Below are 22,884 nucleotides of genomic sequence, written 5' to 3' on the forward strand. Positions count from 1 at the left end.
TATTATTCTTGTTGTTCTAGCAGAATCATCTCGTCATCAAAAGAATGCCCTTATTATACTGCTGCCCTCCAGGCAGCAGTATTATAATTGCTTCTGTTCAATCAATATTGTCGATGGTGGCGGCAGCGCACAGTGCGATCCAGTACGCCACATTCTGACACAAGGCTGTAACCGGGGCATTTCAAAGCGTCGCTGCGGCCATTGCAGAGGCAGAGGCAAACATTCAGCCAGTGCTTCAACGACATGCCAGGGCTGCCGCCAAGACGTGGACCAGCCTACGCACCCTACCGAGGGAACACCCGCTGGCGAGACTAAGCATAAGGATATGTCAACGGTTTATGTCGCCGATGCAGAAAATGGCTCGGCGGTACAGGGACGGAGCAGGAGAGTGGCTAGAAGTGATCCAAGAGTTTGCCATGGCACCTTGGGAGGGCCGGATCCGCGTCGTGTGTGTTGTGGACCGAGACGAAGCAGCGAAAGCTGCAAGAACGGCCCGAGGCGTGGTTATCTCGACGAGCTCTTCGGAGAGGGGAGGAATGGTTGGTATGGGGGGTTACGTGGAGTATGTGACGGCAAAGGGCAAGAGAGATGTGTTGGTCCAGTTCTCGGTCACGCTGGGGCCGCGTGAGGATGTAAACCCGTACATGGCCGAGCTGGAGGCAATGGCATGGGCATTTCGATACGTGCCGGTGAAGCTGCCGCACAGGAACGTGGTCATCGTCAGCAGCAATAGGGCAGCCGTTCAAGTGGTAGGACAACCTCGACAGCAATCCGGACAACGGGCAGTTCAAGAGGTGTATAGGCAGGCGAGGCTGCCGCATCTGCGAGATGTGCCGGTGGCCGTGCTGTGGGTGCCGGCAGGGCATAAGGGCTTCCGGCCGGGTGCGGCGGCCAAGACAGCGGCCCGCGAGGCTACAAAGGACGGGTGCGTCCGGGAAAAAGCAAGATATCAAGCACGATCCACGAGAACCAGACTGCTGCTCGGCCAACAGCAACAGCAGCGGCAAAAGATACCCATCGGGGTAGGACGGTATTCGCAACGTATAGACACAGCGCTTCCGGGCCAGCACACGCGGGCCATCTATGATGCTCTGAATGCCAAGGAGTCCAGGATACTGATACAGCTACGAACAGGAAAGTGCCGGCTCAACAGATACCTGCACAGCATCAGGGCTGTGGGGACGGACCAATGCAGCTGCGGCCAAGCAGCAGAGACAGTCGAGCATTTCCTCTTTCGGTGCAGACGGTGGAATTCGGAAAGGGAAGGCTTAATACGATACAAGCGGACCAAGATGGGCAACTTGTCTTTCTTCTTGGGAGGCAAGTCTGGATCGGATGGCGAGGGATGGAAGCCAGACATGGCGGCAGTCCGAACAACGATCAAGTTTGCAATGGCAACAGGAAGGCTGGATGCGGACATTTGAACAGGTAAACCTGCGATGAGTTGGACAAGTGGACTGGAATCAGCGCGTAATATCCTAGTCTTGCAGCCTTGCACTGACCGACCGAGCTCCAGCTGCCGACGATGGGATGCTGGGCACTCGGAGGGAATGACCTCAGGGCAGGACAGTCAGTTGGCGAAATGAGGCTGCAGGTGCTTAGGAAGGAAACCATTGTCGGGCTTTAGGTGTTTAGCTTACAGGGCAGATTGACGGAATAGTGCATCGTTTTGGCCCTCTAGGGATAATCCCTCCGGGCGTAAATAAATTACATTACATTACATTCCCTTTTGAAAATATTGATAGTTATCAATATATTGATTGATAAGCTAATATTGCTGACAAGCCTGCTCCTTTGTATTCAAACTGGCGAGTGGCAGGGAAAACAGGTATCACCCCCGGCTCGCAATGTGGAAAGTCAGGCCCGTTATACTCATCAAACTTGATCAGTACAATAGAGGGCATCGTGGAAGAAGGATCCTGCCCGTTGTCCCACGCAATGTCATGAACCGCACCCATTGAACCGTTTACGAGTCCTATCTCCGTCCATAGATTGGTTGTCAGCATCACTCTAGCCCCAATACACAGGCAGACGTCTGGGCACAGGTTATCCGCCTCATCCTCGGTAGCCTTTGCAGCACCGCGGCCTTTGTGACTGGCCAGAATCTTCTTCACGGGCTTGTAAGTATTTGCCAACTTGTCAAAGTTCGTCTGTCTTACTTCCTCAGTCGTGAAGTAGAGCCGTAAAGCAGAGTCAAAGGCCGCAACCTCGTGCGGAGAGAGCCGGTTCGCAATACGGGTACATAAGAGTTCCCAGCTTTCCTTGGATAGCTGTGATATTCGCAGGTCACCCAAAGCCCGCCGGAACTTGGTCGAGATATCGTCCTCTCCTTGCTGCCGCATCACTTGGATCAGTCGGATTGTACGGTCGAATGCCCGATACAACTGGTGGCCCTTGATTGCGTCAATGTGGGAGTGCCTTAGCGAGTAGAGAGGCTGGCCTCCAACCGGCGGTAGCTGGAAGAAGTCCCCACACAGCAAGACGTTCACACCGCCAAAAGGCAGGTGCGAAGTAGCGGGGAGGATGACCCGCAAGCGGTCGTCGATCAAAGAGAGCATCTTGATATCAACCATCGACTTCTCGTCAACGATCAGGAAGCGGCAGTCCCGAAACAGGGCTTGCAAAGACTGCAAGGTGGCAACCGACAAATCTGACTTCTTCCCCTTAACCGGGAGCCGCAAGAGACTGTGGAGGGTCTTACCGATGATGTTGAACGCGGCAATGCCTGTAGGAGCAGCTCGGAAGACTGGGTTCTGCCGTCCGGCCTCGAGTGCGAGCTCTTGAATCCGCGCACACGTTTTGAGGAGGGTGAAGGTCTTCCCGGATCCCGCAACCCCGTCCACGTTGAGAAGGAGCTGACGTGGAACTGGCGCATCCAAGGCAAGCTCCTGAGAATATTGACTCACCACAGCATCGTACACCATCCTCTGTTCTCGATTCAAAGGGAGGGGTGATGAATCCATCGCAACTACTTGTGCAATCGGGTTTTCGGCCTTGACCCGGTCCCAGATGTCAGGGGATATGTCGTAACGGCCGACGTGGGAGGACCAATTGTAGTCACGGTCCTTCTCCCGGGAGCCTAGACTATCGAGCAGGTCGACACGAGTGAAATCTTCATGCGTTCTCCGGCGAGCAAATGCTTCAAAGTCCGCTAAAGGGTGGTCCTCCGCCTGTTCCTCGGGATCCTCATCGCTCTCCGCGTCCGACGCCCCAGATTCCGGATCCGGATGCGTATAAAAGTCTTCCGGGTGAGCATGCGAGCGGCGACAGGCCCGAAAAGCATCGATATAGGACCCATACACCCGGCCATCCACCATCAACAGGTCGTCCCAGTCTACAAATGGGTGATGGAGCATCAGCCTGACCCGGCAGTAGTCCGAATAGCCAGGAGATTCCGGATCGTTCAAGTACCGGGGGTAGTAGTTGATCACTCGCGGGCTGGCCCGGGGTCGAACCTTCCACGTTAGCCAATCCCAGTGCCGTAAACAGTCAAAAAGCGAGAGATCGATGAGGGCCGCATCTCCATGCTTCGTGTCCGCAAGTCGGTCTTGATACCTCCGCAGTACCAAACGCTGGGCCGTCACTTCTCCCGACTCAAGGACAATCAGGTCACGCTGGATGTTATCCGGGCGACAGTCCAAGCCCACGAGCATACGGGAGGATTTTTGGACTGGGAGCTGTAGGAGGATGTGCGATATCTCTTGCGCCGACCAGTCGCGTTCTCCGATCAACTTGTTAAGCATCTTAGATACAAAGGACAGTAGAGGCGCTCGGTCGTTCATAAAGGGAAGGACCTGGGCCTGTAGTTCAGTATACGACGTAGAAGACTTTTCAGGCTTGGAGACGTACTTGCCTATATACGACAACACTGCACGTAGGCTCGTCGGTGGCTGAATATCGGTATTCGCCATCCAGCCCATCGTAAGAGCGGGAGCACACTGGTTGAGCGTCCCTTGATTTCGGGCCGGCGAGAATAGCCACGCCTTGTGATTAATTGCTTTCGTGACAACCGGTGCCGTAAACAACGGCCGCGGGAAGAAGAAACGGCAGGTGGGTGTATCCTCTCCTTTCTTTGCTCGTAAGCAGTAAGGCGCTCGACAGGCCGAGTGCATTTGGAGGCGGTTTAGAAAAGCCGCAAACTGGTCAGCGGTGTTGGCGACATCCGCTGGAGCGAGAGAAGCAGGATTCCGGGCATCAGGCAAGCGGGACTGGTCGGGATTCCAGGCCGTGATCAGTGAACCCCAATACCGGGCGAACTTGGCTCGGGACTCGTCCGTCTCCTGGTCCAGGGGAGGAGCCGCGGGAATCCAGAAGAGGCCGTGGGAGTGGCCGGAACCACGGGCCTGCCACTCAAAGCGGTCCCAGGAGTCTGTAAACCCTAGAAGCGGACGTAAAACGTGCTCTGTAAAGGCCCGTAACCGAATGGCCAAGTAATGAGCGACGATATGCGGGTTCCTCTGGACCCCATCCCAGATGAACGTCCGCCGGGTACGATCATCGGCCGTTGCCAGGCCGGCAGAGCCAGGGAAGTGCCGATGTAAGTCCTGCCATTGCATGTCGGCCGCACTAAGAGTTACAAAAACCGGTGACATGCTAGGCGAGAGGAAGCGGGCGTGGGCATGTAGGCCGTTGCTCTTATTTCTCCAGAATGGCCGGGTCCCCGTCAGCTGCGAACCCTGACGTACGATCTGGGGCAGGAGGCCATCGTCCGCGAGCAGGGCGTTCCCAAGCTCGTCGCGGCCCAAGTCCTTCAGGCCAGATGCCTTGGAGACGTAAAATCGGGCGGAGCTGTTTGCCTTACGACGCATCAGGATGTTGAAGATCAGAAACCGCCACCGTGGGTGCTGGCCGAACCTTCCATCGTGGAAACACATCAGATGTCGAGCGTAATCATTCAAGTCTACCTTTCGTAGTCGAGGGGTGTTGAAATCAGCTCGGCCAGTGGGATACAATGTAGGAAAGGCCATCGCAAAGATGCGATCCCTCCCCGACGCCTCATCCATAGGAGTCATGCGAATCGACGGTGCGGGCAGGCCGGGAGGTGGGAGTTTCCGGCCCGTGATCCCTTGGACGATCAAACCTGTCTCGGTCGTAGTGATGTCAAGATTTGGGACCATGGATTGTGAGTTTGGAGGTGGTAGGTCGGCTGAGATGAGTTGATCAGGCACCTCATCCCCTGGATCGGGGTCGATGATGGACGCAAAGGATGAGGAGACATCCTCATCGACTGGGAGGGCGTTGATGCGGTCTAGATAAACCGTGATATATCGGTAATCCGGGTGATGGTCCTTTAAGAACCGTAGCCAGGTGATCACACGCCCCTTACGGACCCGAAAATCTGACCGGAACTGGCGTCGGTATCGCGGATCTCTGTCGACAACCCGATCCGAGGGTCGTAAAACCACGATATCTAGTTCAGACGGCAGGTTAGGTAGCAGTCGACCGTCTTGACCGTGTTCTGCATAAAACTGACACAGTGTCCAGAGTAGTGGTACTGGTGGCCACGGTAGCGGTGGACCATCATCTGCACGTGGGACCGGGCGATGATCATCTCTTCTACCTGTGTCAGCTCTGGCAGATGGGCCGGAATGTCTCCTGGGTCCATTTCGTTCTCCGCGGACATGAGGAAGGGTGTTTTGCTGCCCTTATCTCGCAAGAAGCAGGCGTGGCAGACCTCAGCCTTTAGATCCATCGCGAACCACCGTTCCTTGCAGCGGGTGCAGGTCTCCATCTTGACCTGATCCATGGCGGCGTGAAAACTCTGTATATACCTCCATTGCTCGGTGGGAAGGAAGCCCGCGGCGTGAGGGTGGGCATGATGCTGGATTGGTAGTACGGGTTGAGGGACTCGAGGCTGGATTGGTTGTACGGGTTGAGGGCCTCGAGGCTGGACTGGTGGGATCGGTTGAAGGACTCGAGGCAGGACTGGTGGGATCGGTTGAAGGACTCGAGGCTGGGTCGGTTGTACGGGTTGAGGGACTCGAGGCTGGACTGGCAGAACCGGTTGAGGGCCTCGAGACTGGACTGGTGGAATCGGTTGAAGGACTCGAGGCTGGACTGGCTGTATCGGTTGAAAGGCTCGAGGCTGCACTTGGGGGAGACAGGGTCTGGTCCGCGATTCGGGTAGAGGAGGGAGGACGAGAGGGCCTGGATGACCATCGAGGAGAGGAGGGAGAGCGGATGCTAGTGGGCGAGGGATAAGGAGGGGTTGTATTGGACGCGATGTAGGGGGGACTGATAGTGTAGGACGTCCACGTCTCTTGGGCGGGACATCAGGGCATAGTGGCTGTAAGGCCTTCCTTTTCTTTGAATTCTTGGCGCGGCAAGGAATGCAGGTGCTGAAGATTTTACTGCCCAAGTCAGAAGAGGTATCTTTTAGGAAGGACGAGAGGAGGTGTTTTTGTAGGCAAGAAGAGCAGTATTTGGAGTCCATTGAGGTGAGGCTTCAGATGGAGAGACGCGCATCGGAGTATCGCGAGGTCAGGTGCGGTCGCGTTTTATATGGACCAATAGAAAGGCTTTCCCTTGAGGAGCCCTCAACCAATCAGGAGCCTCAAAAACACGTGATGGAAATCGAGCCCGTATGGAATAGTTTATAGAATTGGTACACGTGATCGCGGGCAGGGGGTCGGAGTATAGAAAAGCTTCGCTCAATCAGTAATCAGTAACCCACGTGATCTGGTTGCACTTTGCATGGGGGCTTCCGGAGCACCCATTTACCGCTACGCGAGCCAACGCGTCTGACGCGTAGCGTGAAATTGGCGAAACCCCGAACGCGGTATTAAGATATATTAGTGGGTACCGCCGCAGCAGTGCGTTATCTACAGCAAACAAGGTTCTCTGCAACTAAAACCATCGTCGTTGCGTAGGGTAGACCAACTCCCATGATATTCTCCTGAGCAGAACGTTCGAGATTGCCAATAAACGCGCCAGTTTCTATGTAACAATTAGATTTCCTCAAGGTGACATATAGCCACGAGGTTTCTCTTGCCGGGAGCTTCGGTCTAGGATCAGTTTCGTCGTAATTGGAGATATATTCCAAAAGTCGGCGTTGTGTACTCAGGAAAGCTGTGCACCTGGTTGCGTAACCCTTTGTGACCCTGAACGAAAGAGATCCCGACCCGTCGGCAGGTTAAACTAGGCCGAGGCCGCTTAAAGCTGTTTTGTCTCTCAAATGTTCTGTCAAGCGTTCTCGTCTATTCTCGCCATCCCATATCCTAGCGTTGTGGTACTCGAGCAGAATAACGAGCTGGAGAGCCGCGGTGGGGGTTGGACCCTTGGGTTTTTACGTCCTGAGCGGCCAACCATTGGCCCTCGGCCCGTGAGGAGGGACAAATGGGGAAGGTAGATGACAAGCAGGGGTGTCGCGTTGATGTGATCGAAATGGATGCAGCCTCTACCGCGAAGACTTGAAAGGCTTCAATATAACGCACCGCAAGTCAATATGCCTGTCGGGTCGTCTATTTTCGAAGAGGGCGTTGGATACGACGAATTAAGCTCACCGGCACCAGAATCAAGCATCTCCGCAGCTGAGCGCTCTCATTCTGCCCCCTTTTCCGCCGCATCCTCCGCGTCTACGCCACAATCGCAGCCGAAGAAACGTAAACTACGCGCGCCAGAAACCTGGAAGCACTTCCGTGTGCCTCGAGAAGAGGAAGAGACACACCAGAACAACCAGAGACTCTGGTATTGCCAACATTGTCACAATCCGCCATGGCGAACAGTATCGACAACAAGTGCTAAACGGCATATGCGAAGTGACCACGGTATTATCCTTGGTGACGAAGAAAGGCCAGCCAAGAAGGCACTTCAACAGTCTCTCGAAGTAGCATTTACACGTGTAGAAGAGAAGAATCGAGAGCTAGCATCTCGTGACGAACAATCGATACTACGGAATACGATCCAACTTGACGCATTTTGTGAGGCTCAGATCCAGCTTATCGTACGCCGGCGTCTCCCGCTCAACTGCGTCTCGTGGCCGGAATACCAAGCACTTCTCTGCGCGGTTAACCCGAGGGCTGAAGAGATCCTTATTCACTCAGGCAATACGGTATTGGCTCATATTGAGCTGTCTTACGCCAGACATCGCGAAAACATCAAGGCTCAATTACAGGCGGCAAAGTCGCAAGTCCACTTCAGCATTGACCTATGGTCATCGCCACATCGCAAAGCCTTTCTAGGCATCTGTGGGCAGTGGGCTGATGAGCACTATGAGCTCCGCGAGGCTCTATTAGGCCTTCCTAACGTGCAGCACAGTCACTCTGGGGAGACGATGTCGCGGCACTTACTGGACACCATACGGTACTTCGATGTCGCAGGCAGTATTGGCTACTTTACATCGGACAACGCCACCGCCAATGACACTTGCCTGCGTGCTTTATCAAGGGCATTGGCGAATGAGTTTGGCGTTGGAATGGACCCCGTTGAACGCCGTGTTCGGCGTGGAGGCCATATCATCAATTTGTGCCTCCAGGCGTTTCTCTTCGCCTCCAGCAAAGAGGCACTCAACGCGGCGATCGAAGAGGCAGATGGCAACGCGGACACTACAGTTGTTGAGTCACTGCAGGCGCAATTGCAGCAAAAGCACAGCAAGGGTAAGTGCCGAAAAGTGCCGGAAGATCAAGCCGGGTGGCGGTCCATAGGCCCTCTTGGTAAACTACACAATATCGCCGTGTTTATACGGAGTTCTACAGTGCACAGCGATGCGTGGCAACGCCTGACAGGCCGTACACTCGGCATTGACAATGCGACGAGGTGGAATTCATGGTACATGCTACTTCGGACTGCACTTGAGAAGAAAGACAAGCTTATGGTGTTTCAACAAGAGCACCACAAGGCCCTGGGGGACGATAGTCTCACACAGGATGACTGGGACGTCCTCAGGTTAACGGCGGACTTCCTCCAACCCTTCTGGCAGGCTACGCTGGCGCAGCAGAAGAAATGGGCGTCGTTAGATCAGTTACTTTACCACATGGACATCTTGCTCAAGCATTTTGAAGATGCTAAGGTAAACACCGACTCGACCCTTGCAATTGATGCATGGCGATGCTAACTGTTTATAGAAGACGTACAGCGATAATCAGCGTCTCATCCACTCTATCCATATGGGCTGGTTTGTGCTTGACAAGTACTACTTTAAGACTGACGAGACGCCTGTGTATTCCGCGGCACTGCTTCTCCACCCTTCAAAGCGATTAAAGTACCTCCGCCAGAACTGGCACGATGATTGGCATGATGGTGCGATCAATAAAGCCAGGCAGATCTGGGCTCAGTACAAAGATCTTCCAGTTGCCAACATTCCAGAGGAGCCTGCGGAGACACAGATGACAGCGTATGATAAGCTGGCGCAATCACTCGATGTGACGGAGGCGTGTGACGATGAAGATGAGCTGGAGAAGTTTATTAACGGTTCTCCATGCAAGATCGCAGTTAGTCCCCTTGAATGGTGGACCAGAGAGGAGCAACTGGTGGAATATCCGCGGCTGCACAAGATGGCTATTAATATACTTTCGATTGCGCCTATGTCGGACAAGGCCGAACGAGTCTTCTCAGGTACGCGGCGTACTGTTTCGTACGATCGTGCACGCCTTGGGGCAGAAACTATTGAGATGACAGAGTGTCTTGGAAGCTGGAACAAGAATGACCTTATTCGGGAGGTGCATGTAGTGCGAGAGGACGACAACTTTGACTGAAATAATAGAAGCGAGCCTGCGGGGAGAACACTCGGGCCGCTGGTACAACTACGTCATATCTTGGCACATACTGATAAGCTAACGTGATTGCATAACGAGCTGGACAGCATAACGAGCTGGACACGCTACTGCCAAATGGAGCTCTCTATTTTTAACTTCACATTTCTCAGCCAATAATTATGGAAACCACGAATACAGAAAAGTCAATGATCTTAGCTTGCCAAGCTATTCAGAACAACCCAAATCTAAGCGCTCGAGCCGCCTCTAAGATCTATAATGTGCCTTATAGTATACTAAGCTCTGCCTGAAGGGAATCACTGCACGATGTGATACCATGCCGAACTTGCGAAAACTCACAAATCTAGAGGAATCCACGATTGTTAAATATATACTTGACCTAGATTCACGATCTTTTCCTCCCCGGCTTAGTGGTGTGCAAGATATGGCGAATCGTCTGCTAGCCGATCGTAACGCGCCTCCCGTGGGATCACGATGGGCTTCAAACTTTGTCAAGCGCCAACCACAGCTTTCTACGCGTTTTACGCGTAAATATGACTACCAGAGGGCCTTATGCGAAGATCCAAAGATAATTGAGCCTTGGTTTGAGCTTGTACGCAACACCGTCGCGAAATACGGCATACATGACGACGATTTCCACAACTTTGATGAGACTGGCTTTATGATGGGCGTAATCTCAACCACTATGGTTGTGACAAGCTCAGATAGATATGGGAGACCAACTTTAGCCCAGCCAGGTGACAGAAAATGGGTTTCAGTACTCCAGTCTATTAATTCCCAAGGCGAAGCTATCCCGCCATTTATCATAGCTGCGGGGCAGTTTCACCTTGGAAACTGGTATGAAGATAGCGCGCTACCAAAGGATTGGGTTATCTCTACAACTCATAACGGCTGGACTACAAATGAGAAAGCCGTAGATTGGATCCGGCACTTTGAAAAACATACTAAGCCTAAAAGTCGCGGCGCATATCGACTTCTTATTCTAGATGGACACGAAAGTCACCACTCAACCGAATTCGAGGTATTCTGCAGAGACCATAAGATTATCACGCTTTGCATGCCATCTCATTCATCTCACATTCTTCAGCCATTAGATGTTGGCTGTTTTGGGCCGCTAAAAAAGGCATATGGCAAAGAAATTGAAGGACTTATGAGGGCGCACATCACACATATCACACAAGCCGACTTCTTTCCCGCGTTTTGCACCGCCTTTAAAGCCGCAATAACCAAGGAAAATATCCAAGGAGCTTTTAGAGGCGCAGGACTTATTCCATTTAATCAAAATAGTGTCTTATCGCGTCTGGATGTAAGGCTGCGGACTCCAACACCAGTTGAAGCCGCACTTGAGCTACCAAACCCGTGGGTTCCAGAGACCCCAAACAACCCAACCGGGGCGGCTTCACAGGCTAATTGTATTAAAAGGCGAATAAGCCGCCATCAGGGGAGCTCACTAACATTAATTTTAGATGCTATGGATCAATTTGCGAAGGGCACATGCGGAATAATGCATAAGATGGCTCTCTTAAAGGCTGAGGTCAACCAACTTCGGGAAGCAAATGCACTACTAAGCAAGCGGCGTAGAGCCAAAAAAACACGTTTACGTCAAGGTGGCAGCATGACTATTGCTGAGGGACAAGCTCTTCAGGACCAGAATAATGTGGAAGAGCAGATACAGGAAGAATATCGCAAAACTAGAGGTCGCAAGCCTCGGGATGAGACGAAGGGACGGCGATGTGGTGTATGCGGCAAGGCCGGTCATAATGCGCGAACTTGTCAGATTGATTTGGAAACATCTAAGGAAGAGGATAGCAGTGAAGATTAATTGATTTCTTATGTTGTGGTTGTTTATTTGTTAAATCTCTGCGGGAGGGTAGTTTGCGGTGTCCAGCTCGTTATGCTGTCCAGCTCGTTTTGCAATCACGTTAATCAATCAGTATCAGTAACATGGGTAATCAATCAATCAGTATCAGTATGGGCCTTATCAATCAGTACTGCTTGTTGAGAAGTCTGAGAATAATGGTACTTCCTGTACGGAATCCCACCACCACTAGTATCTTAAGCGGCACTGATGAACCATAGGTCAACTGGCGTTTGACACTGTCTTTCGAAGATGGAGGTTTTAGAGACAATACCGCAGACACCACTTGTGGTCACTTCTCCCTCGAGCACCTTACTCCTCCAACCCTCCAAATTGTCCGAAATATCATTTCCGACGTCATGCTCGACATCCCATATTACATGACCCCTAGATTTCACAAAAAAATGATAGATGCTGTCATCCGGGAAGCTAACCGCGTCTACCATCTCTGGTGCATCAACAACCCGGGATTCGCGCATCGCGGGCGAGTGCACATAATCGGCCACTCCCTTGGCAGCGTCATGGCCATGGACATCCTCTCGAATCAACCAACAAAAGTACACCAAGACCGGGATATCGCAAATTTGATACCCAATGAGTTACCGGCTGATCACCTTGTCTTCGACGTTTACAATCTCTTCCTGGTGGGAAGCCCTGCTGGGTTGTTTCTTTTCCTCAATGGATCAAGTCTGGTCCCTCGCCAAGGGCGTAAAAACTCGGCTACAGAGGACCCGGATGACGGCATCTTGGTACACGTCGCCGGTAGGAGAGGTACCTATGGGTGCTTAGCTGTCGACAATGTATACAACATTGTTCACCCATGCGACCCCGTTGCTCTGTGTCTCAATGCCACAGTCGACGTAGACTATGCAGCAACACTAAAGCTAGCCTCCGTTCCCAGCGCTTCCATGCCTTGGTTCTCAACCCCTTCATTCTGGCATTCAGCAACATCAATGGAAAAAGTCGGCGACAAGACGTTGGAACCAGTCAACGTAGCAGAATTAGGGCCGAGCGTGCAACAGAATGCTCACAATTACACGCCCGAAGAGATCTCCGAACGTAAGGCTTTTGAGCTCAATGATAACGGTCAGATCGATTACATGCTCTCAGGGGTTGGCGGTCCACTTGAGGTGCAGTATGTTACAATGTTGACAGCGCATATGAGCTACTGGAGCAATCGCGATTTTGTACGAACGTTGGTGAGGGAAATCGGACGAAGGCCAGGCAGGGAGGGCACAATATTGAGCATGCGCGCCCAGCGAAAGGAGACTGTTCCAAGTTGTTCTGATAAAGCGTAAATGAGACATTTCGATGTTTCGAGCTGCCCAAGTCTGAGGATCCAACCGAGGTCATTCATAGCACGATGGCCGTCGTGCAGATTGATCTCTTCTACTCGTGCCACGCCCCACTTTATTGGCACTCCTAGGGCTCGCACCATCTAAAGATGGTGCTCATCACCGCTGCAGCCACTTCACCGCTACGGCCACTTTTTACCATCTCCAACTCTTTCTACATATATTGAACCACAACAACACATTTGAAGAGCATTATGGTAATGCAATCAGTCGAGGCACGTATTCAGGAAGCTATTCAGCACCTACTCTGTCAGTGTTGGCGGAAACGGGGGCCGTTTCCACAATTCTGCCAATCACGTTCGCGCTGCATGGCCCCTGTTGCCCTCTGTTTGGAAACGGAGCGCGTTTCCATGCAAACTGGTCGGACCGCGTCCAGCTTGTAACGGAAACGCGCCCCGGTTCTGATGCCGAAACTAGACCAGACCAGACGGACTACTGCCAATACTTTACATCATACATACAGACTTGCTTGGGAGTGAGATAAAGCTGGCATGGCTGTAGCATGTTAAACAGAGCGAAAGCAGCATGATGTTTTCTGTAATCACCTGGGCCTGCCAAGCAAACACCTCGTTCACGACTCACAAGCCAAACGTTCAAGAGCTGCGCTACTGCACCAACGCCTCGCCCAAATCGTCCAAAAGTTGGTGACGGTTGGAGTTCTCTCCACTTTTTCTGCACGCGTTTCCCGCGTCTTTATTGCGGAAAAGGGGTCTTTATGTCTGAAGAATTTAGTCTGAAAGATCCGCCACTTTATACCCCACTCCCACACAAATACTAGGGTGTTCAGACTGAATTCTTTGTCTGTGCTCGTAGGCGTAGGGGCCTGTCCCTTGGGAAACGACGGGGCCTGCCCAGGTTGGGAAGCCGGGGGCAATGTTAGGGCGACAGTGACAGGGACTGGTGCAGCCCTCCATACCAATTATGGTGACTTCCACATGCATCTCTTCCCAGAATGGCAGCGAAGACGGTCGAAAATTTCGTCCCTTGCGGGACCCAATTGTTTATTACTACGAAAAAGACGGTACGTGGTCACGGTACCATCCACCACCCCGGACTTCCCATACTAAGACCCCTGTCCACTGGAACTAACAATTGACAGCCCCGGCCCAGGCTTGGCCGTCTCCAGTGATCCAAGCATGGAGATGGGTGTAGATGCGCGGCTTTTGTGCATTTACGCTCTCCCGAGATCTATAAACCATTTCCTGCTCTCTCTTTTGCCCTAGGCTTGGCTAGTTATAAATTTTACCCTCCTCTGCCGTTTGTAGTTTTCCCTTCTTCTTTGTTTCCTCAAAACAATAGACAGCAATGCTCAACTCCTGCTCAACTCCTGCTCTTAGGTAGGTATAATCATCCATCAAGAGTCGGGAGTGTATATCGCACTCATGCTCAACAGTCATTATTCAGCACACGATGAGCGACGCCAACGGATATACCGTGGATCCATCGACGGCCGTGGGCATTGTTTTTGGGTTAGTCAGCGCAGGACTTGCGCTGTTTACGATAGTCATTTCATGGCGCCAGTTGAAGGTTTCCATGTTTGCGGCCTTTACATTGCCGAGATTGTGGCCTGTTGTGAGCAATTGAGCATATATACAATGTACTGTAAATGGTTTGGTTGACTTTGCATCCACAGCAGGCCGCTCAACAACCCGCAGCGCCTGCGGTCGACCCCGCCCCACTCACTTTCAATATGGCTGCTCAATTAGAAGGGGGAAGGACAGAGACGCAAACCGCCTAGCTGCCGAGTATATGGAGCCGGAAGCTGTACAATATGCCGAGAAAGTATAAAATTCCATCTTGTCGCATATCAAGTCACTAGTGGCAGGTGGTAGTGGACTCTACTGCCCACATCTGCGAGCGCCTCGAAACATTGCACCCGGAAAGTCAAACCTTCCCCCACTTGGCAGCCATAGATATGTGACTTACCACAGGCTGAGATACGTTGACCAGCGTAGTGTTGGATACCTATTACATGTCTACAATATCAAATGGTGATGCAGTCAATATTCTCGAGACAGGAAGAGAGGGGGGGTTTGTTTGCGTTGGGGGTTTCTCCTGCAAATTCCATTCTCCTCAGTGAAAACGAGATATACATGTGGTCATGGCCAAAAGGCCAAAACATTTGTACACCATTCCATGCCCATTCCTGTGCAGTCTCAAAAGTAGTAAATAACTGGAACAAACTCCACCGTACCGGCCACCGCCTCCGCACACCCAACAACACATAAAACCAGCGAAATCACCACGAGCGGGATCGACACCGCAACCAACACCGTTGTCGCCAACAGCGCTGGCATCGACAAAGCACGCACGGCGAAGGTGCTCAGCAACAACCAGAAACCGACCCCTAACACCGCCTTTCCGTCGATATCGTGCTGGTGATCCTGCATGATGTACGACCCGGCCTCGTGGTTCATGATTCCCAGGTAGATGCCCAGACATGTGACGAGGAGGATCTCATCCACCAGCCCCGGGAAGAAGACGGGCAAGGCGAACGCGGAGACACTGAATAGCGCGACAGCGGTGGTGGCGATGTTGAGGACGATGCAGATGGCGAGAAGCGCGAGGAGGGCGGAGGCAAGGCGGTTGTTGTAGGCGTGGTCGACGGGGTTTGAGGCGATGACGTTGAGGCAGTGGGCTATGGTGGAGTTGGAGGAGCCTGGGGGTCTTGGAGTCGTGGTGTTTGCGGAAGCAGCGAGGTTGAGGTCGGACTCGAACATGTCAATCCAGTTCAGGGATGGGTGGCCGGGAGGCGAGGATTCGCAGGTGGCAGAGCCGTCTTTGACTCTGCATGCGCCTAAAGGAGAATGAGTTGGCGGGTAAGGCATGTTTGAAAGCGTCGGGTGTGAGTATTGAGGACGCACCTGCCAGACCCGTCTTGTATAAGTCAGGGATGACGGAGATGCCAGCTTTGACGCAATCTTCCCCAAACGACGCCGTCAGGAGCGTGTGGTCGGCATTGATGAGGCTGTACTTGCTCTCAGCAGAGGTACGGCACCCGCTGAGCACGCACAATGTGAGGGCGAAGATGGCTGCTCGTTGTTGAAGGAAATTGTTAGTTCATTGAACTGGATAGGGTTGTGCCAGGGATCCTTGGAGATTGGTTGACCAAGGACATGTTCGTACCGGTATTGCACACAAAAAGCCAGGCGTGGGAAAATCCAAACGAGAGCCCCTTCATGCCGGCTGAGAAGCTAGGTTGAGTATCTGGAGGGGAGCACTTGACGGTGGTATACCAGACTTCAGAGTATGCACATGAGAGTCAAAGACGCCGCCGGTTTATATAGTGGGGTTGAAGAGCACGGCTGCACCGCTGGAACCTCCGTGCGGTTCTACTATCCCGACCTTTCTCGCGCGGCTCCCTTATTCAACGCCGTTCGGTACACGCTTCTACTGTGCATGCATCAAGGCTCGAGCCAGACCTATGGCATAACATAATTCGGTCGCTTTGATCCACCTGAGACGCTCAGCCGCTTGGGGCCTCCGCACTATAATACAGCAAGCCACCACCTGAACCATCATTATCTCCATTGGATCACCACAAAGCCCCACTTGCCGTTTCCCAATCGAAAGCCCCTGCTGCACGCAGGCGCGCGCGTAGATTGCTTTTTATAGCTTGGCAGACATCCTCATACAGTGATTGATTAAACTCTTAACTAGCTCTATTTTTAAGGGCTGATACTAGCAGAAAGCCGCGTTAGCCTTGGTTTCAATCCCTTGTCAAGGCATCTACGCGGCGCTACTAGCGTGGTGTATATATGGTAGGGGAGATGAGCTCCAAAGTTGCATTAATGTGTATATAATGAAATACATGATAAACATCCCTACAAATTTAGAAAAGGTAAGCTATTGTGAGCTTTTTGCCCAGAAAAGGAGCCAACTTGTAAAAGGCTCGATGCTGTGGATCGCGCGCTTACATCTAACACGTACCTGCACCTACGTTTCAGGTTAATGTTGAAGCACCAATGATGGCTCTTCTAAACTCACATAATCCTATTGCATCAGTGGGCTATGAAAACAGGTAGGTTTCACATCTACCGCCAAGAAATATTAGCATGTGCGCTACATGTAACCCTTGGTCAAACCGAGAGACTACGCTCACGACTAGTGGCTCACAGTCACCTTCTTTACAAGTTCTCTCTGCGGTTGCTGAGCAATTGCATCAGTGAAGTGGTTCAGTTTGAACCTTTTTACTCTACTTCGAAGTTGCGGACTGCCGAATAAGCTGCGTCGCAGGTACACCACAGCCACAACGGCTCAATGTGTCTCCAAACATCTTCTAGATATTCATAGGGTACATAATGATGCATGTCCATATCGTTTTGCACCTGCCCAGAGCATGCTTCTCTTCGCCGGCTGTGAGCCTTAGTCGTGACATCATCAAAAGACCGAGGATGGTGTTGTATAACATCAGGTGGACAGTTGGAACGGATGGCTGGCAAAAACAGTTCATCCATCCAAATGCGACGCTCGTTGTTTGTGAGGTTCGATGTCGTTCGGTTGGCGTGTGTTATTTCGGGGAAAAAGATGTATACGCTAAGATGAGGCGATTGATGGCCGCTACCCAGTCTAAGATGGGGGATCATGTGCAGAGGTTTCCCATCATGGAAAAGGTGAACACTGGACTGGATGTTTCTGGATGCTGGAGCAAGATACGAAACGAACAACCCTCTGTTTATGGATAGACAAGAGGCCCAGCAAAAGGTACTGTCCACATCCCATGTAAGTTGCACGATAGGGACGACATGCTGACTTTTTCGAAGCATACACAAGGTTGCCTGTCTCCACCGGCCAATATCGCACACCAGTCAAGATCATCATTATCATGATAGCCTATTTGAGACGGGCCTGGAGATGAAGGGCTGAGGGCGTCCGGAACGCCAAGTTCTTTCCAGTAACAGGCCATTTGTTCAAGGCTGAACCTATTATTGGCTTCTGGACCTGGACGACGCTCTTCAGGTTCGCAGCCACACCGGCGGCTCCAAACATTCTCCAGGAATTCCTTTGCTGACCGAGAACTGGCCTCAATCGCACAAGGGTGATTATCCGGCACTTTTCGAACTTCGGCACCTAAGTCCCAAGCCGACTCTGATTGGGAGTCTGACACCACATCGTTGCCAGTGATAAATATAGTGTCTGAGTCGTTTGCGTTGCTATGGTCGTTCAGAAAAGCAGGGGATCCGCCACCTGCTTCTTCTTCTCTGCGTGAGACATCTCTTTGGTTGCCATGGCCTGCGTTTCCGAAATGGTCCATGCTTCGGTCTTCTGTCTCGTTTAGCGGGTTGGGTAGTGCAACGGTTGTTGCCAGCTCCGTAGAGTGGTACCCACAACTACCATCCTCCTCCATCGTTGCGGATCGTCCCACACCAAGCTCGGGGCTGGCCGACTTCTCGTCGTCTTGGTCTCCACCCAAGCTGCCATTATAAGTTAGTAGAATGATGGGTCAGGTCAGTGGCTCAATGGATTGGTCAACGGATGATCCCCCAAGTCACACGATTCATGTTCCAACCCCCAAGTGATGCTGTCGCTACCGCAGTGCCATTGATTGATGAGGCGCCATCTCAAGTACGCCTCTACCCTTTTTGCATCGCGTTTATTCACGAAATGCGAAGCGCAATAACTTTCTCCAAATTATAACTAAGCTTAATAAAAATTACATAAACGTAGTCTCTAGCCTTCAGAGACTATAATTGCGTGATTTTAAAGAGCTTTGAAGCGCTTCTGTTGTTAATGCGTAACGACGAATTGGTCAATGGCATATCAACCTCATGTGATATGATGACGGTTCTGCCCATATCATATGAGATGACCTTCGAAAATGTAATAATATATGGTAACAGCACACTATCTTACACACTGCATCACAGTGCTAAGGTTCTTTACTTGTTATTTCAAGATACGTGCACGAAATGATAACATATTGGTCGTGTACTATCTAACACACTGCAGACAGGTATGTTGACCTTTTTGCTGCTGTAGTACGATACATAGAACCTCACCCATTTGACAATAAACCACAAGAGTAGCACCAAAGTCCTGCTTTCTTCACGAAGCACGTAAGAATAACTTTGACTGGGATAAAAATGCAAACCACAAGTCCCTCGCTTCCATTCAATGCTTTCAATTCCCATGCGGTTCCTACGGTCCGTAATGGCGATTTTCGTACCCAAAACAGGCGTTCTGGCTCCGCCGTTGTTGCCAGAATGGACAGCACATCTAGGGCCGTAATCGATAGAGCTGGGTAAGACTTCCTCTGAGTAGGCTCAAGCCGCCAGGATCGTGGGTCCGTCACTTCTGGTACTATTGGAGCAAGAAGATACTTGGTGTATTCTTCGCCCGATGCTGTGGACCCGGCTCTGCCTGGCCCGGAGCTTCGGTGTCGGACCAGTCCGACCTGCGTAAATTACTTCATTTTGCCTAAGATGCCACGCAGCAGCAACATGGTCGCGAGCTCGAGGCTCGCCTCGAGCTTGCTTTCTCCTTTTCTTCCTTAGCTTTAGATAGACAATTGTACGGCACCCTTATGTTGAACAAACAGCGGCTCAGCCTCTCACACTGACCAAGGCTAGTCCCCTTCTTCTGCTACGCCCACTTCTGGAAAAAGTTCTTGACCGCATGAACTGATTCTGACATCTGAGTAGGGACTGTAACTTCAATGGATTTATATTCTTTAGTCCAGAAATCCAGCATTTGATTCCGACAAGGTGCCCGCCAGTGCAGTGATCTCATTGGACCGGAGGGCCATTGGACTGGATTTGGATGGATTGGATTTGGCTAGACTGGATCTGCCTTAGAATAGAATTGGACTGGACTGGATCAGGGACTTTGGGCCGTCCTACGACTACAGACAAATCCAACTCTACTACGGTTGCATGCATCGCCTTAAGCACGCTGCACTCGTGAATGACGCTCAACTAGAGCAGATGTGCGTGCCTACGTCATTGTATTATTTGACTGCATACCAATTGAGTTCTGAGAATGCCGACCTCGCCATCGAAATGTCTTCCACAACATCTCCACACCCTTGTTGCTGACCGGAGACTCGAACTCTGCCCTTTCTTTTCTCAGTTGTCTCACTGTTCCATGCCCTCTTGTTGGGTACTAATTGAGCTAGGGCACGCCGAGGCGGCTGCACGAGCAATGATCTTTCGAAGTCAATGACCATTACACGATTCGTCTCAGGATTGAATAGCATGTTGGCTGCTCGCACATCCTTGTGGACAACACCTTCTCGATGTATCGATTGCAACGATCGCAATGCCCCATCTGCCAGAGTCTTGCCCATGCCATTGACATTCTCAATATCGCTTAGCTTGTACCCGCCCCATGAGAGGAGTATCACATGCACTACGTAGACCCGGTGGTCATAATAGTAGATTTTGTTCATGGATCGGAGGTCCATGGTGCCTAAAAAAACAGGCACATTGATCCCTTGCACCGCTTTGAGGCGATCGTAAACTGCGGCTTCGTGCTCGAGATCCTCGATAAACGCCCGGACAGTCCCCTTACCGATGAAAGTATAGCCATAGGCGAGCAAAGTGACTTGGAATAGTACACCCCGTGCACCACCCTCGCATAGAGGGGTCACCCCGTTGTCAAGAGAATCTTCGAGCTGTTTCCTCAGAAGCTGTAGCCACTGGCGATGGCTGACAGGATGATGGGAGATGATCCCACCCTGGGGAGGACCCAGGGGACCCCGCCATCTCTTGTGAAGCGTTACGTTGGGACAACGTATATCGAGTAAACGCCCTCTAACCATTCCGACCAGACATTTCTGCGTGCAGTATTGTCTCGTATACTCACTACCGCCTCGTGCCGCGGCTCCTCGTGGACGTTGAGCATGGATCCTCTGGCTTCGTCGGGTTCCCTGCTCTCGACTCCCGGTTCGCCGTTCAGCGGGACTCGGTGTGTCTGGGAGGTTGCTTCTTGATTCATCATCTGAGGACTCTGGCGAGTCCCGTCTTGCAGGCTGCCTGTCGGGTTGGTCCTTATCACTAACAGGCCGTCGGTCGTGACGAAATGGATATGGCGATCGATCAATACCCTCGTAGGTAGTAGGCTCATAGTCCGAAAAGCCACTTGGCGCGGACCGCTCGCTGGCTGGAATAGAACGCAGCGTGCTCTCAAAATCTTCTGCCCACGTCTTCAGCCCCTGAATCGCAAGGCGACGCTCCTCCTGGCCGTGCTCCCGCCTTTGGCCGGGTTGACCCAAGGCGACCAGGGTGAAGGCTAGATACTGCCCGACAGCAGTACAAGAGTGGAAATGGTTCGGATGCGCCGACACCTCAGGCCCGGGCTCGGCTAGATGATAGTAGAGTGTCTGCGGATCCTCCCAATCAATTTTGAGGAACACAATCGTCTCACCCGTTGTCAGCAGCCCGTAGTCGAGTCCGCCCTCGATCATGTAGTGATACGTTTGCGATATGGCAGCGGTGGTTAGTTTTTCCGCATGGTATTGGAAACGGCCTTCCGGATCCGCCGAGGTAGGGATCGTCTTGCGGTTGACAACTTCCTTATATACATTCATCGGTCGCAGGCCAACACGAAGATGGGGCGCTGTCAGTTTGTGAGGTGCCTTGTATTCGCAAACGTAGATCATGCTGCGTCTTGTCGACTTGCCATCTTCAGATCGGTAAACACATATTTGGTCGGGGCGAAGTTGATTCGAAAGTCGTCCCTGATCAGGTGTTCTGGGTGGTGATGACATTTCACGGTGGACGACTTCTTCGGATACATCGCTTATGGCACTAGGGTGATTCTCGAATATGATGCCACCCCCAATTCCGTAAACGCTTTGCACTTGCTCCACCTCCTTAAGCTGATGCAGAATGGATCTGACTGGATCCTCGACGCTGTTATGAAGGAAGGTCTCGAGGTCTTTCTCATTCGCAATCGGCCGCTGGGAAATTCTGTCTCCAAGTCCGGACAAGAAGTTTCGGGACTCGAAAAGACGCGTCTGCGCGGGAAGCGCGTCATAGAGTACGCCGAAGGCGACTCTCTGTTGCTCCAGGAAGTCTGGCCAAGGCTTGAGGCTCGTTGGACATAGCTTATTCCTTGGGTTTGTGATTGAGCCTTTTGAGGTAAGCGATTTGTCCGTCTCGACCTCGAATCTCGAAAACACTAGGCTATGGCAAGCCGCGATATACTCGTCCAACGTTGTAGCACGGGTCTGCTGTTCCGCCGTCTCGGCGCGTTGCTGTTCTCTCTCGGCGCGTAGCTGAGCTTCTCGTAAGAGCCTTTCAAGCTCTTCGACCCTCGTTTGCTCAGCCATGGTATGGAGGTGCAAACCTGTGGAGAGATTGAAGCTGACACTCGCGTTTTCTTTGGCGCCGCGCTAGTTGCCACGGCGATTGAAGGCTCCACGTTGACAAGCCAAGTTTGGCTTTGTTTTTGCGGTCCATACATACGTTGGTGTGGCCCATGTGGCGGGGCACTCTTTCGGCTTAGGCTATTGTCTGGTAATACGCCAACGTCGGCATTGAGACTGGAATACTAATAATTAAGCCTCTTGAACCATTTCTCACTGCCAAAAATACTGGGAAATGGCTCCTGCAATAAAAGGCTAGTACACTTTATTTCCTTCAAATAGAGCTCGTTCTGGCTGATTAGCTCAAGACTGACGGCCTGATGAAGATTTGATTTCAGTGGCTCAGTGCGGCTAGAATGGCTGTGCAAAGTGCATCGTTAAAGAAAAAATGCTCAATATTCAGCTCTTAGTTGCTTGTTTCCTGCAAGTAGAGAGAAGTAGGAAAACTGTTATGTATTGAAACACAGCGTCATATAATCCGCCGTAAGTGAATGGCTGGACAAATACGGGTATGACTCTGGGCGGCGACTGAGCCGTTTACGACGGAAATCGTGGGACGCAACAGATGTCGTCGAGGAAGTGCAAAATGCCAGTTTTGGCTAGTTATTCAAATACGGCAGTAAGTGAGCATAGTGCGTGCCAAAATTGCAACAT

General features: G+C 51.8%; 5 protein-coding genes across 5 annotated transcripts; 3 read left to right on the top strand and 2 right to left on the bottom strand.

The window, feature by feature from the left end:
* Positions 1–356: 356 nt before the first annotated feature.
* Positions 357–1,424, top strand: VFPPC_15018 (endonuclease/exonuclease/phosphatase; the record flags this gene model as incomplete). Its single annotated transcript, XM_018292780.1, has 1 exon — positions 357–1,424. One exon carries the CDS (start codon positions 357–359, stop codon positions 1,422–1,424), a length of 1,068 nt encoding a protein of 355 aa, XP_018135634.1.
* A 551-nt stretch (positions 1,425–1,975) lies between these two features.
* Positions 1,976–5,746, bottom strand: VFPPC_12398 (ATP-dependent DNA helicase PIF1; the record flags this gene model as incomplete). The annotated part of the gene is made up of 3 exons (XM_022428829.1): positions 1,976–1,979; positions 2,044–5,410; positions 5,470–5,746. The coding sequence occupies 3 exons, from the start codon at positions 5,744–5,746 to the stop codon at positions 1,976–1,978; spliced, it is 3,648 nt and encodes a 1,215-aa protein (XP_022283865.1).
* A 1,698-nt stretch (positions 5,747–7,444) lies between these two features.
* On the top strand, positions 7,445–9,692 carry VFPPC_18619 (transposase-like protein; the record flags this gene model as incomplete). Its single annotated transcript, XM_022430205.1, has 2 exons — positions 7,445–9,007; positions 9,063–9,692. The coding sequence occupies 2 exons, from the start codon at positions 7,445–7,447 to the stop codon at positions 9,690–9,692; spliced, it is 2,193 nt and encodes a 730-aa protein (XP_022284822.1).
* Positions 9,693–11,681: 1,989 nt separating this feature from the next.
* Positions 11,682–12,866, top strand: VFPPC_17200 (DDHD domain-containing protein; the record flags this gene model as incomplete). Its single annotated transcript, XM_018294940.1, has 2 exons — positions 11,682–11,729; positions 11,790–12,866. 2 exons carry the CDS (start codon positions 11,682–11,684, stop codon positions 12,864–12,866), a joined length of 1,125 nt encoding a protein of 374 aa, XP_018135707.1.
* Positions 12,867–15,079: 2,213 nt separating this feature from the next.
* VFPPC_12402 (protein kinase-like domain) lies at positions 15,080–22,194 on the bottom strand (the record flags this gene model as incomplete). The annotated part of the gene is made up of 4 exons (XM_018290296.1): positions 15,080–15,720; positions 15,788–15,955; positions 17,727–18,337; positions 19,886–22,194. The coding sequence occupies 4 exons, from the start codon at positions 22,192–22,194 to the stop codon at positions 15,080–15,082; spliced, it is 3,729 nt and encodes a 1,242-aa protein (XP_018135706.1).
* Positions 22,195–22,884: the final 690 nt, after the last annotated feature.

The sequence above is a fragment of the Pochonia chlamydosporia genome, assembly GCF_001653235.2.
Source record: "Pochonia chlamydosporia 170 chromosome Unknown PCv3seq00029, whole genome shotgun sequence".
Lineage (NCBI taxonomy): Eukaryota > Fungi > Ascomycota > Sordariomycetes > Hypocreales > Clavicipitaceae > Pochonia > Pochonia chlamydosporia.